The 14,639-nt window shown below is 50.3% G+C and overlaps 1 protein-coding gene across 5 annotated transcripts in view; it reads left to right on the forward strand.

Moving 5' to 3' along the window:
- ADCY1 (adenylate cyclase 1) overlaps positions 1-14,639 on the forward strand; it is a 142,283-nt gene that overhangs the window by 78,947 nt on the left and 48,697 nt on the right. For all 5 annotated transcript variants that reach the window (XR_001714512.3, XR_001714511.4, XR_001714513.3 and 2 more), the window contains exons 6-8: positions 4,740-4,898; positions 7,051-7,192; positions 9,083-9,238. Coding sequence is in view for 2 of the 5 variants with exons in the window: in XM_519081.8 (XP_519081.3) it covers positions 4,740-4,898; positions 7,051-7,192; positions 9,083-9,238 (457 nt within the window). In the remaining 3 variants the exon portion in view is untranslated. The remainder of the gene's footprint in view (positions 1-4,739; positions 4,899-7,050; positions 7,193-9,082; positions 9,239-14,639) is intronic.

Raw genomic sequence — 14,639 nt, forward strand, 5'->3', positions numbered from 1 at the left:
CTCAAACTTGGGCTCTATTTAGGAGTGTGGTATACTATTTTAAGGAAATGCCCGTTAATTTTTATTGGTATGATTCTTAGTGAATGCTTTAAAAGTGATATACATTCCCTGTTTGGGCCAGGTGTTTCCTGTCTATAGGAGAGATGAAGATGGGATGAGAAGTATCCTAACTGTCCAGTGAGTTTGGTGACTGTGCTGGTCTTGCTCCTGAAGAGCTGTGTGACCCTGGACATGTTCCTTTTGTCTTGGAGCTTCAGTTTTCCCCCTCTGTAAAATGGCCAATTCTGCCTCATGACATCCTGTCTCTGAGCCCACAGAGCATTGGAAAGATGAGGGTGGCAGGACCAACCTCCCAGCTGCTGCAGCCAGGCTGACAAGACCAGGCCCTGTGTCCTGAGGTTTGGGGCCAGTCCTTGACCTTGAATTTCCAATGGGATTTCTGCAGGACTGCCTGCGATGCCCAGACTGCAGGGACACAGGCAGCACATCAGTCCCTGTGTCAATCTGAGACCTTCCACGTGTTAAGAGTCTTAGTCTGAGGCTTCCCAATGTTCCCTCTCTGTATTCCATACCTGGAAGTCATGTGTGACACTCTTGGGGCAGAAAGAAGGGGGCATTTTCTCCTGTTGGTGAAGTCAGATGAGGCCTGAACCCCTCCCTGGGGCCTGGCTTGGGGGATACTCAGGTTTGAGTCCCTCTCCCTGACTGGGGCTTTGCTCTGTGTGAGGTCTGTGCTCACCCACCTTCTTCTGCTCATACCCCTCTCCTCTGACACACACCACCAGCTCTGCTGCTCTCCCAGAGTTGCCCTGAGTATTAGGTCACCCTAGGAAGTTGCTCCTAGTCAGCCAGTTCTGGCCTACCAAAATGGCATTTCATATGGTTTCAGCTACCTCATCCCCAGCTGCTGTGTTTCCTGAGTGGGCTGGGGGGCTTCTGATTTCAGGAACCTGCCAGATTCTTGGCTCCCATCCTTCAGGCGATGCTTCAGGTTCCTCGAGTCCTTAATTTTCTTTGCAGTAAAATGGAGAAACAGTGTTTGCATCTCTGAGTTGTTTTGATAATTTAATGAGATCTCAGATTAAATGGGCCTGCATAGACTGGGTTCTAGCAGCCGCTGCAAGTATTAATTCATCAGCTCCCAGAAAGAGGGAGCCGGTGGCCAATATGGCAGGATTCTATCTGAAGCCACATGGTTCTGTGTACCCATAGGAATGTGGATTTGTCTGTCCACTTCATGGGGGAAGCCTTGTTCGTCACAGGTGATAGGCAAACCATGAATCAGATTTTGAACAGGAACCTCATTCTTCCACATGACCACCAAGTATGCAAGCCACCATTTTTGCTAAATAGACTCAATCCAGATGCCTTGCTGGCAGTGTGTATTTTTGGTTTACTACGTTGAATTAAATTAGAAGTAAATGGCATGTGCCTTTCCTCCCTGACCCACTTTTGAGCTGCTAAGTTCAGCTTGTGTGTGCTGTGGTCGTCAGTAGAACTTGATTGTCCCCCAGCCTGCATCCCTGGAGGTCGTGCGAGAAGGGATGCCTGCTGGCCTTGTCTGCCTGGCACTTGGGCTGTCCCCAGCAGTATCTTACTTTTTAACAAGGGGGCTTGTGTGTGAGCCATGGAGCATGCTTCAGTTTCTCAGCGCGGAGAAACTTGGAGGATTACTTCGTCTAATTATTGGATTCTAGTTTTCAGAGCCAGACCTGTTGATACATTTAGGGATGGATTTTCTGTGGGAGAGGTGATGCCTGTGTGCACACACTTCTACAACCACCACACATGGTTTTCCCTAAAATTTTAGGGGACATGGAGCTTCTGAATCTTTATATTCTAGATCCAGAAGCTGCATTTTTACAGATAGGGAAACTGAGTCCTAGGTAGGGAAGGGAGGAGCCCAAGTTGAGGTGATGAGCTTGAGCCACCTGAGGCTGAAACCATTTGCCCCGCCCTTCCCGCCACACAAGGATGGGGGCTTGGAGGCTGCTGCAGGCGTGTGTGTTGTTGTTATTTCTAGAAATTCTGCCTAGGTGACAGTAAATCGGCCTCTATGGTGTCCTCTCTTCTCTTTTTTTCCCCCTGTAGTGTGCACAGCTATAGCTACAGTGCTTGAAATAATGGCTGACACTCAGTAGATGTTTGTTGAACAAGTGAATGAATGTATGCTTACCTGTCCTTTCACTTCCGAGCTTCAGTGCAGCCATGACTAGGTTTCAGCTCTGCCAGAATTTACTCACGTCAAGGGGCCAACAGTGGCCCCCTCTGCCAGAGGTGGGTTGCTTCCTCATTTCCTTCCTGTTGGGGTCCAGCTCAGAGGACCAAGGTCAGGGCTGTAGGTGGTGGGCAAATGTCAGACTCTTCCTCTGCATAAAAAACACTTGTGATAAATAAGTGAACCTGAGAGCACAAGTAAAGAAAAAACATAGTACAAATAAAGCCAAGAAAGTCCTTGGAAATTCTGTTCCTTGGAAATGAAGTTAAAGGTTCTGTTGGATTTAGACGAAGCCAGCTTGGGCATCCCAGGAATGGTGAAACCAAGAGGAGTCACTATGAGAACAGTTCTGGGTGCATCAGTTTTTTAGAAGTAACTGTTCAGTTAACGGCAGATCTGATGTTACCAAGAATTGAGATATTTGAGGCAGAACCGACTGGGAAAGATTGAAGATGGAGAGTATTGGTAGAACATGGTGGTGTGGATTTGGTTGGAGGCCGGTCGAGGTGCCACTTGCTAGGAGCCTAAAGGTTTGCTTTGGTGAGCTCGAGGGGATCTGGGGATGAAGGTGGGCATGGGTTCCAGAAGTCTCCGTGCCATTTACTGTTTCATGGCTTCGGAGGCACAAACACTAACAGTGCACAAAAACATTATTAGTATGTTATGTTATTTACATTTTCCCATACTCATTTCCTTTTGTGAATTTTGAAAAATAAATTTTTTATTTCAGCGTTTGGTTTCAGTGCCTCAAAGAAGATTGGCAAACAACTGAAAAAAAGTTAAAATAAAAAAGTATATTCAGCTGGGCATGGTGGCTCACACCTGTAATCCCAGCACTTTGGGAGGCCAAGGCGGGCAGATCACGAGGTCAGGAGATTGAGACCATCCTGGCTAACACGGTGAAACCCCGACTCTATTAAAAATACAAAAAAAAAATAAAAATAAAAATTAGCTGGGCATGGTGGTGGGCGCCTGTAGTCCCAGCTACTCGGGAGACTGAGGCAGGAGAATGGTGTGAACCCGGGAGGCGGAGCTTGCAGTGAGGGGAGATAGCGCCACTGCACTGCAGCCTGGGCGACAGAGCGAAACTCCGTCTCAAAAAAAAAAAAAAGTATATTCAAAATATGTAAAACTACATAGGTATTAAAGATATATCAGTAGTCTAACTTCCACATAATGTAAATCTGTGGCATGCATACTTCTGAGTTTACTGAGGTTTCTGAACGTGTGCTAGGACTTGTGTGATTCTGTGGTCTGGGCAGCCATCTGCCTTGGAGTGGCTGCTGGGGCCTCCATGTGCTATGGTTTTTGGGCACAGGCCCTTGTAAGGATGAAGTGGGTAGTGATGGGCAGCTGGCAAGGGTTTGAGTGGAGGTTGGGGAAGCAGTGGGGTTGTGCGGAGCAGGTGCTCCCTGAGCCTTGGCTGGGGCTCCAGGAAGCAGGCCACAGTGGGAAGTTGGGGTGAAGGTGAACCAGACACAGGCTTCTCGGGTGGGTGGCACAGCCTTGCCTTGCATGTATCGAGTCGTTATTGACAAATGTGATATACAGAGGCCTCTAGAATGGGACTCCAGGCTGAGCTGGTTTGCTGTCACCACCTGATGGCCCACCCCTTAGTCCTTGGAGCTTTTGTTAGTATTTCCATCCCGGATGGAATAGAAAGAGGAGGTTGGCCTCTTAAGCCTTGAGATGTACTGGGTTAGAGTTTAAATGATTTCAAAGCTTGTCAAAGTGAATTTAGCTGGAGCTGGGTGTATACACGAGGAAACTGAGGCATAGAGATGGGCATCGTGTACCCAAATTCGGCCAGGCTGGTCTGGGGTTTCCCAGAAGCCCTCAGTTCTCTCACCACCTGCTCTGCCTCTTTTCCCTTCCCTAATGCCCCTTGCCATACTCTGTTGTCCCCACCCCAGCTCCTGGTGAATGCCCCTCATGTCACCAGCTTCTCAAGTCTGGATGTGGCCTCCAGGCCTTGACCATAAGTTTGCATTGAGGCCTAAGGCCGAGTGTGTGTCAGGAAGGGGTGGGAGGCAGAGCCTGATGCCTGGGCTGCAGATCCTGTGGATGTTTCCAGCAGGTTGTCATCTGCATCTGGCTGGCAAGCAGGCATGGGTCCCTGCGAGGGAGCAGTGGCCTCACAGAGCCTTATGTTAATCTGAACTGTCCTGATGCCACACTCCACAGTAATGACCAGGTCCACCTGGGATTTGGGGACTGCCCTGGGCAGGGAGGGCCCTCTAGGAGGCCATGAATGGAACTCATGAGTCTGGTGTGGACATGGTGTGAGCTGGCTGGGAGCATGGGCCAGAGCCACCCCTCCTGCCTAAGGCCCTCAGCCCACAGGTGGGCAGGAAGTCTCCATGTCCACTGACTATGCCAGGAGACCTCCACGCTCAGGCCACATGCAGCAAGGACAAGACCCAGTTTCCCTGGTGCTCACAGCCTAGCAGTGCAGACCAAGGTGGCCCCCTGGGCGGATACAAGGTGGGCCCCAGCCCCACGCTCTGTGTCTGTGTTGCAGATCTGTGGCTGAAGCCACCGAGGTGGATCTGAACATGCGTGTGGGTCTGCACACGGGCAGGGTCCTCTGTGGTGTCCTGGGCTTGCGCAAGTGGCAGTACGACGTGTGGTCCAATGATGTGACCTTGGCCAATGTCATGGAAGCCGCTGGCCTGCCAGGGTAAGTTGGAGATGGGGTGGGGAGGGGAGGGAGGTGGGTGATGGCTGCGCACCCCTGGGCTAAATCCTTGCTTCAGGTTCTGGGCTGTGCTCTTGAGGGCACTTGTGTGAGTGCTCCTAGAGGAGCCTGCCTGTCCCAGCCGCACCTGCCAACCAGACTCCCTGTGGTGGGTGTCCCACCCAGCCTGGCTGCCAGTCTGTGCTGGGCCCAGCTGAGCCTGGCGCACATCTACAAAAAGCTGTCATTGGACCAGAAGGCCAGAGCAGATGCGTGTGGGGACCTCTGCCCATGGCATGGTGCTGTCCTCATGGCTTGTTGTCACTGCATCACTTCTCTTTTTGCTGTCTTTGATTTCATTTTCTCAAATGTGCAAATGGAAAGTGCTGGGACTTTAGAGCTCCTTCTCCACCCCCAAGCTCCACACAGCCATCTAGGAGCTCATGGACATCTGGGTCACAGATGATGCCTTCTTTGAGCTCTCTGAGAAGTGCCATGGGCTGTTGATGGCTGTGCACCGTGGCAGGCTCAGCCTTGTCTTGAGGAAGATTTCCATGCACCCCTCTGCCACCCCCGGGTTCTGTAATCTCCCTTTTGTATGATCTCGCAGTGGCTATCATGGCAGGCAGCTTCTCCAGAACACTGGCTGCCCCTCAGCAGGCAACTTTTGCAGAACACTGGCTGCCCCTCAGTGTGCCCGGGGCTCAGCATAAAGCAGGGGCTTCAGTGAGAGCTGGTGTTTTCCTCTCCCCGTTGGCTCCCAAGGCCGGGCTATGCAGCCGCTGTCTTCATTGCTGATGGAATGGATGAAGCATCAGCTGAACACAGGAATGCACAGACACTTGCCTTTCTGGAGACTGTGGTGACTGGAAGTTTCCAGACAGCCTTGGTGACCTTTGTAGTTCAGGGCCAGGCTGATGGGGGTGACAGTGTCCCCAGGTGCTTCCAGGGCCCCTCCGGGGGGGCAGGAAGCAGCAAGGGTTGAGGCTTGCCGTGAGCGCCCTGCCTGCCCCAGGCCAATGGGAGCTGCTGATGGGGACACCCAGGGAGCATCCCAGACTGGGCCCTGGGATCCAAGCACTCTGAGTTGATGACAGGAATCGGCCCCTGTAGATGGGGCAGCACAGGGACAAGCTGAGGCTGGAGTCAGAACCTGCCTGTGCTGCCCTCTGGCCCCTTTGCGGCCTCTCTTCCTGGCCTGGCAGTCCCTCCCTGTCCCTCCTTCTCCCACCCCCTGCTCCTCTGGGGATCCTGGTGGAGCCACTGCTGGGAAAGGCCTCGTGATCTCCTGAGCCCTGTCCTCACCCTCTCAGGATCCCAGTGAGCATGGCAGCTCTGCCTTCAACTGCCTCCCATCTGAGCCAGGCTCCCTGCTTTCGTCCTCAGCCAGCCTTAGAGTTTAATTATGAATCCCAAGCTTTTCCCCTGCGAGGAGTTCAGAAGGTTGTGCGGTGAAGTGAAGAACTGGGTTTGCAGGGAATGGTTTTGGAAGGTGGGGAGTTTGCTTCTCGCCCCATAAACCTGCGAGCTCAGGCGTGCCCTGCTAAGGAGCAGAGACTGTGGGTGTTCGTTTTCTGCTGAGACGATGCCAACTGTGGGGGATTTTCCTGTCCTCACCAGAAGATTGGGTTGGGGAGGCGTGAATGCCTGGGCTCCACAGCGTTTCTTACCACCCTGCTTCCCACCCCACCTCATGTGTGAACACCGTGGCCACCCCTGACTTCTTGCTACCCAGTGGGGTCTGCCCACTCCTTGTGCTGACCAGACCAGACCATGGCTGGGGAGGGACTCCCATGTCTCCTCCACTCTTTCTCCTTCACATCACTGCCCATTTTTTCCTCAACTTCCCTAATGAGTCCTGACATATTCTTTCTCTCTCTCCCTTGGTTCCTCTGCTCTCCCTCTGGCCCTGTGTCCCCCACCTCAGCCATCCCTGCTGTCCTGCTGGGCATGGTTCCTGATGGCCCTACTGTATCTCTGCCTGGGCCCTCCCTCCTGGCATGGACGGACTTGCATGGGAGCATGAATACTCCCCGTGGAGCCTGCCCTGGTGTGGGGAAGCCTCTGTCTGTGCCCCTTCCCCTCTGGTAAGGCCCTGCAGACTCTGACAGCAGTGGTTCCCCACTCATCCGGCCTCTGCCTCCTCCTTTTGTAGGAAGGTTCATATCACAAAGACGACCCTAGCGTGCTTGAATGGGGACTACGAGGTAGAACCAGGTTACGGACATGAGAGGAACAGTTTCTTGAAAACTCATAACATCGAAACCTTTTTTATTGTGCCATCCCATCGCCGAAAGGTAGGCACCAGAGCCCCCCTCATTTGGTTGATCCTTAGCTTCTTGGCCTGTGCAGAGCTTTACAGATGTGACTCCTCCTGCTTCCTCTCCAAGCACTGCTTCTCTGGGCTGTGAACTTGCTAAGATGGGGAGAGTTGTCCCCACTAACACTGTCCTGAGCCTTGTCTCTTACTGGTGTGGGGAGGGGTCTAGGTAAGGGAGCCAGAACCCCTAGTCAGAGATCTGGGATCACCTTGGGGCAGGCCATTCTGTGTCCTCCTTCCCCTTCCTGGGCCTTCACTGCCTCCCCTGCAAAGTGGGCATGAAACCCTGCAGGGGGGCTAGGGATGGGGAGCTCTGTGAACTGAGGGGTGCTGGGCACAGAGTTGGGCTGTTACCGTCTTACATGGGGCACTTGAGGTCACCCTGCCCAGAGAAAAGTGGTCCGGACATGATCAAGAGTGATCAAGTCACTTTCAGGGTCCATGTGAGGGGTCAGGCTCAGGTGAGGGTGCAGGACTTAGGTGAGGGGGTCAGGCTCAAGTGAGGTGTTCAGGAGACAGGTGAGGTGTTCAGGGCTCAGGTGAGGGGTTCAGGGCTCAGGTGAGGGTGCAGGGCTCAGGTGAGGGTGCAGGGCTCAGGTGAGGGATTCAGGGCTCAGGTGAGGGTGCAGGGCTTAGGTGAGGGTTCAGGGCTCAGGTGAGGGATTCAGGGCTCAGGTGAGGTGTTCAGGGCTCAGGTGAGGGTGCAGGGCTCAGGTGAGGGTGCAGGGCTCAAGTGAGGGTGTAGGGCTCAGGTCAGGGGTTCATGGCTCAGGTGAGATGTTCAGGGCTTAGGTGAGGGGTTCATGGCTCAGGTGAGGGATTCAGGGCTCAGGTGAGGGGTTCAGGCTCAGGGGAGGGTCGATGGCTCAGGTGAGGGTGCAGAGCCATTACTGTGTTGGCTCTTTTTAAAGAAACAATTTATGGGAGCTAGTCATTGTGCACCCCAGTGGATGCAGGCCCCTGGGCTCTGTCACATTGACATAGACAATAGTATCTAGTCCTGTAGTTTGAGGGTGAAAGGGAGTGACAAGGTAGGTACAGTATACAGCCCCACTTTAGAGAAGTTTGAATAGTGGGAGGGAAAGAGTGAGAATGCTCAGAAGAAGGGGATTTTGTTGTTTTGAAGAGTGGAGATTTGTACCTACCTGTAGGGGCCAGAGAAAGTGAAGTTGAGAGGTAGGCAGCGAGGCCAAGGAAGGAGTACCGCGTTCCTGGAGAGGAGATGGGGTCAGAGCTGCTGTGGGGGTGCAGGAACTTTGGACTCACTCAGAAGACAGGCCGGCCAGCAGGAACGATGACAGTGGAGCATTCATGGGGTCCCACTTTCCTATCACCTCATTTGACCTTGAGAAGGCCCCAGCGGGTGAGTGGGTGATGTTCATCCGATTTTACAGATGGAATTTCACCCAGAACATGAGGACTGTGAGGGAATTGAGGTTCTGAGCCTCAGCTGGGTGCACTGCCCAGCCCTCCCCATCCTCCCCATGCGATTTCTTTCCTTGTCTGTAGAAGGGGACATACTGGAAACTGAACGGGGTAACAAAGACCTTCATTCCAAGCCCTGGTTGTCTTTCCTGACCAGGGCCTCCAGCCTTCCCCTGCACTTTGCTTCAGGATTCCGTGCATCCCGTTGGCTTTTAGAGGCCTTTGGTGCGGATTGAGAATGGAACGTTTTGGATATGGGTTGTGGTTTTGTTTGCTGCTCTATTCTGGGCACGTTCCCCAATGCCTGGCTTGAAGTAGGCACTAAGCAAATGAATCCCAGTGCCCTGGGGTGGCTGTGTTTGTCAGGATGGCATTCCCAGCCCAAGAGGCACAATGTGTCTCATTCACAGCATTTCTCCTTGCCCCTTGTGTGTTTGGACAGATATTTCCAGGCCTGATTCTCTCAGATATAAAACCGGCCAAAAGGATGAAGTTCAAGACTGTCTGCTACCTGCTGGTGCAGCTCATGCACTGCCGGAAAATGTTCAAGGCCGAGATCCCCTTCTCCAATGTCATGACCTGCGAGGACGATGACAAGGTAGGAGCAGCCAGGGAGCCTGCCATGCTGGAGCTGCCAGGGGCTGATCTCTGTCCTGCCCTCCCAATATGGCCCCCATGCCATTTGGCTAGATCAGAATTCCCTGTTCACATGTGGATAATCTTGTAAATGCTGCTCAGAGCTGAGCTACTTTTTATTTCCTGCAAAAGTCATTATAGTGTACTTTTTTGCTCCTTGGCATTCTTTGTATTTGTCCATAATCCATGTATTTATTCCTGTTTATCCATAAATTCAAGCTAAAATTCCCCACCTGCTGTCTAAATGGCCTCTGAGGGTATTCATTCTGGGCAGATGTGCTAGGCCCTCCCTCCTTAGGTGGATTTCACACTAAAGCTGGCCCTACCCACCTGTCATCCTTGCCCCCAGCGTCCAAGCCTGTGCCTCATCTGTCTGTGCCTGTGCGGCTTCCTGGCTCCTTCTCTATGCAGGAGCGCGCTGCCTGCAGATGGCCTTCCTCTGTTACTCTCGGTTAGCAGCCCAGCCAGGACGTCCAGATGAGCAAAACAGCAAAACACTGTCTTCTCAGCAGTCTCCACCTCTGACCCCTCGCCCGCAGTGCCTGATTCCGCACCCCTGGACCCCAGGCTTCCCAGCTTTGCTTCAGGTGCTGTGGGCAGGGCAAGCCTGGAAGCCTGGGCTTTTGCAGTTCCAGTGTCACCCCTTCATCACCATCTGCCCCCCAGACAGGGCTCCATACTGCTGCTGCCTTGTGATGAGTGAAAGCAAGTCAGAAATGGGGAGGAGAATAGCGTCTCCACTGCAGGAGCCATCAAAGGGTGGTGACAGGGCATAGCAGGCAGGTGGTCTCTGCAGAGATGTCTGTGGTGGTCCCGGTAGGGCGTGTGCCTAGGACAAGAGGAACAGGTGCAGTCTGTGTGCACAGAGCAGCCCCCACCTGCAGCAGTCACCCTCTGCAGGCGTCCAGGCCTGTTACCACTTTCTTCTCTGCCCCTCTGCTACCCGCACCTCCAGACTCAGCCCAGGCCTGCCAGCCTCAGCGTTTGATGGAGCCCAGCCTTGGAGCTGGAGTTAGGCGTCAGGTGGGAGAGTGCATGTGCCGTCTGTGACCTTGGTGCAGCTTTGTGAGCAAACGTGTCCAGAGTTCAGGGGAATGTCTTACAAAGGCTCTTGGACAGACTGGGACCACCTCAAACTGTCCTCTTCCCTGTTCCCCAGCTGTGCTCATTCAGGGGTGCGGGAGCCAGGGCAGAGGGGACTGGCCTCTAGGTGGCGGTGTTGCACAAGGGCCCAGTCGCAGCCAGGCGGGTGGGAGCTGTTAAAATTATTTGGCTGGATCGGTGGGCTCATGCCTCTAATCCCAGCACTTTGGGAGGCCAAGGCAGGCGGATCACGAGGTCAGGAGTTCAAGACCAGCCTGACCAACATGATGAAACCCCATCTGTACTAGAAATACAAAAATTAGCTGGGCGTGGTGGCACGTGCCTGTAGTCCCAGCTACTCTGGAGGCTGAGGCAGGAGAATCGCTTTAACCCGGGAGGTGGAGGTTGCAGTGAGCCGAGATTGTGCCACTGTACTCCAGCCTGGATGGCAGAGCGAGACTGTGTCTCAAAAAAAAAAAAAAAAAAAAAAAAAAAGAAAAGAAAATTATTCAGTGACACTTGCTAAAACATAGTAAGACGGTCTGTATGTGGGACCATAGCTATAGCATAGGAACCACAGCAGTGGCAATGGAGTCGTGCTGTTGGGGGGAGAGGTTAGACTCAGCTCCTAACAGAAGGAGGGGAGTGAGGGTCAGCGGATGGAAAATTTCTAAGAGGAAACATAGGGGTAAGGGAATTCTGGCCAAATGACCTAGCACGATTCTTGCTGAAGACAGGCCTAGGTGATCAGGCCTCCCCTGGGGGCTGGTGGAGGGTGAGGAACCTGATCAGATAGGTGGGGGATGGGATATTGAGGGTGGGGTGTTCCTGCTAAAACTGGATTTTACAAGGAAGTGCACCGTTGGGCCTAGGAGAAGTTTCAGAGCCTGGCTAAAATTTGGTCAAGCAGAGAAACTGTGTCGGACCCCACACATCTGATGCCTCTCCTGTAGGTTCAGATCCATCCCTCACTGAGTGGCCTGGATGTCCTCCTGGGGGTTTGGTCTCCCACCCTGCAACGGGGGCGACTGTGCACGTAGCTTCAGGTCCTGCCCAACAGCCACTGTCACCAGTGCTGCAAGGATGAGCTCCTGCCATCAGCCCTTATCCCCCAGGGCATTCACGCCAGCTCTGTTTCTTCTCTCAGCACTCTCTCCTGATCGTAAACATAATTGATTATGGAAAATATGGAGAACACAAAGATGCACAAGGGAGAAAATGAAAAGCATTTATCTGGAATCCTACCATCTCACAAAAAAGCTATCATGAACATTTTGTTCCTTCCAGTTTCTTAAGTTTGTGTGTCTGTATTTTTTTAATAAACTTGACTGGATGGTACACAGGCAGTTTGGTTGCTTGTTTTTTTTTTTTAATTGCCAATATATCATAAACATTTCCTTCTATTATTAAATACTTGCCAAAAATATGATTTTTTGGTCCTTATTTTACTTTAAGTTCTGGGATACATGTGCAGAACGTGCAGGTTTGTTACATAGGTATACATGTTCCATGGTGGTTTGCTGTACCCATCAACCCGTCATCTAGGTTTTAAGTCCCGCATGCATTAGGTATTTGTCCTAATGCTCTCTCTTCCCTTTCTTCCCACCCGCTGACATGCCTCTGTGTGTGATGTTCCCCTCCCTGTATCCATGTATTCTCATTGTTCGATTTCCACTTATGAGTGAGAACATGGGGTGTTTGGTTTTCTGTTCCTGTGTTAGTTTGCTGAGGATGATGGTTTCCAGCTTCATCCATGTCCCTGCAAAGGACATGAACTCATTCTTTTTTATGGCTGCAAAAATATGATTTTTAAAAATCATTATATAGATTTGCAGCCTAAAGAGAAACCATTTACTTAATCAACCTCCATTGATATTTAGGTTATTTCTGTTATATTTAAATGAAGCAAATCGTGGACAGAGCTTTTGGTCATGAAAATACGTTTACTTCTCTGATGGTTTTGTGTAATGGAATCCAGAGAGTCAAGTGTCTGCCTGAGTGTGTGCAGCCTGTTAGGGTAGTTACGCTCATCGCCCACTGGGCCCACCAGGTGGGGAACATGACATTGCCTGCCTGAGTCACCGTGGGACACGTCTCTATTCCAGTTTCCTAATACCTGGCAGCACAGTTGTCTCCTCTAATAGGTACACCCAGAAGCCTCCCAATTCAGTCTCTCTCTCTTTTTATTGAGCGCTTCTTTTGTTCTTCTCTTCACACTTAAATATTTAAGCTTGAATTAAAAAATAAAAGCAACATCCACACATGATACAAAAATTCCAAAATGTTTGCCATTTTGTATTTCCTTCTAGAAAATCAATTTGGGTGTGCACCAGAGGTTAATGCAAATAGAAGTTTATCATTTTGTCTTCCACACTCTTTTCACTAGGTGACAGACTTTAGAAATCTTGGAGTCATTTCTAAGTAGCTGGATGGCCTCCCACTGCAGGAGGGAGGGAGGGATGTGACTTTACCACTGGCTTGTTGGTTGCTGGGGACTTTATTTCTAGAGGTTGATCTCATGTCTACTGGTGTCATGAACATCTTTTTTCACAAATGTCTTAGTAAATCTTACGAGGATAGCCTAGGGGTATTTCTTTGTAGTGGAATTGCTGGGTTAAATGGTGTGTCTGTTTTAATTTTGGATAGCTGTTGCCAAATTGTTCTCTCTCAGGCACTTGCTGTGCTCGCTCGCACCACTGATGCACCTGAGCCTTGGTTTCCTCAATGGAGTCAGCTCTGTGTTTTAGCATGGTTTAAAAAATCACCAGTATGCTCAATGCAGTGTCTTTTCTTTTCTCTCTCTTTTTTTTAAATTATACTTTAAGTTTTAGGGTACATGTGAACAATGTGCAGGTTAGTTACATATGTATACATGTGCCATGTTGGTGTGCTGCACCCATTAACTCGTCATTTACATTAGGTATATCTCCTAATGCTATCCCTCCCCCCTCCCCCCACACCACAACAGGCCCTGGGGTGTGATGTTCCCCTTCCTGTGTCCAAGTGTTCTCATTATTCAATTCCCACCTGTAAGTGAGAACATGCGGTGTTTGGTTTTTTGTCCTTGCGATAGTTTGCTCAGAATGATGGTTTCCAGCTTCATCCATGTCCCTACAAAGGATATGAATTCATCATTTTTTATGGTATTCCATGGTGTATATGTACCACATTTTCTTAATACAGTCTGTCATTGTTGGACATTTGGGTTGGTTCCAAGTCTTTGCTATTGTGAATAGTGCCGCAATAAACATATGTGTGCATTTGTCTTTATAGCAGCATGATTTATACTCCTTTGGGTATATACCCAGTAATGGGATGGCTGGGTCAAATGGTATTTCTAGTTCTAGATCCCTGAGGAATCGCCACACTGTCTTCCACAATGGTTGAACTAGTTTACAGTCCCACCAACAGTGTAAAAGTGTTCCTGTTTCTCCACATCCTCTCCAGCACCTGTTGTTTCCTGACTTTTTAATGATCGCCATTCTAAGTGGTGTGAGATGGTATCTCATTGTGGTTTTGATTTGCATTTCTCTGATGGCCAGTGATGATGAGCATTTTTTCATGTGTTTTTTGGCTGCATAAATGTCTTCTTTTGAGAAGTGTCTGTTCATATCCTTCGCCCACTTTTTGTTGGGGTTGTTTGATTTTTTCTTGTAAATTTATTTGAGTTCTTTGTAGATTCTGGATATTAGCCCTTTGTCAGATGAGTAGATTGCAAAAATTTTCTCCCATTCTGTAGGTTGCCTGTTCACTCTACTGGTAGTTTCTTTTGCTGTGCAGAAGCTCTTTAGTTTAATTAGATCCCATTTGTCAATTTTGGCTTCTGTTGCCATTGCTTTTGGTGTTTTAGACATGAAGTCCTTGCCCATGCCTATGTCCTGAATGGTATTGCCTAGGTTTTCTTCTAGGGTTTTTATGGTTTTAGGTCTAACATTGAAGTCTTTAATCCATCCTGAATTAATTTTTGTATAAGGCGTAAGGAAGGGGTCCAGTTGCAGCTTTCTACATATGGCTAGCCAGTTTTCCCAGTACCATTTGTTAAATAGGGAATCCTTTCCCCATTTCTTGTTTTTGTCAGGTTTGTCAATGATCCGATAGTTGTAGATGTGTGGCATTATTTCTGAGGGCTCTGTTCTGTTCCATTGGTCTGTAACTCTGTTTTGGTACCAGTACCATGCTGTTTTGGTTACTGTAGCCTTGTAGTATAGTTTGAAGTCAGGTGGCATGATGCCTCCAGCTTTGTTCTTTTGGCTTAGGATTGACTTGGCGATGTGGGCTCT

This window comes from Pan troglodytes, chromosome 6, assembly GCF_028858775.2.
Source record: "Pan troglodytes isolate AG18354 chromosome 6, NHGRI_mPanTro3-v2.0_pri, whole genome shotgun sequence".
In the NCBI taxonomy this organism is placed as follows: domain Eukaryota; kingdom Metazoa; phylum Chordata; class Mammalia; order Primates; family Hominidae; genus Pan; species Pan troglodytes.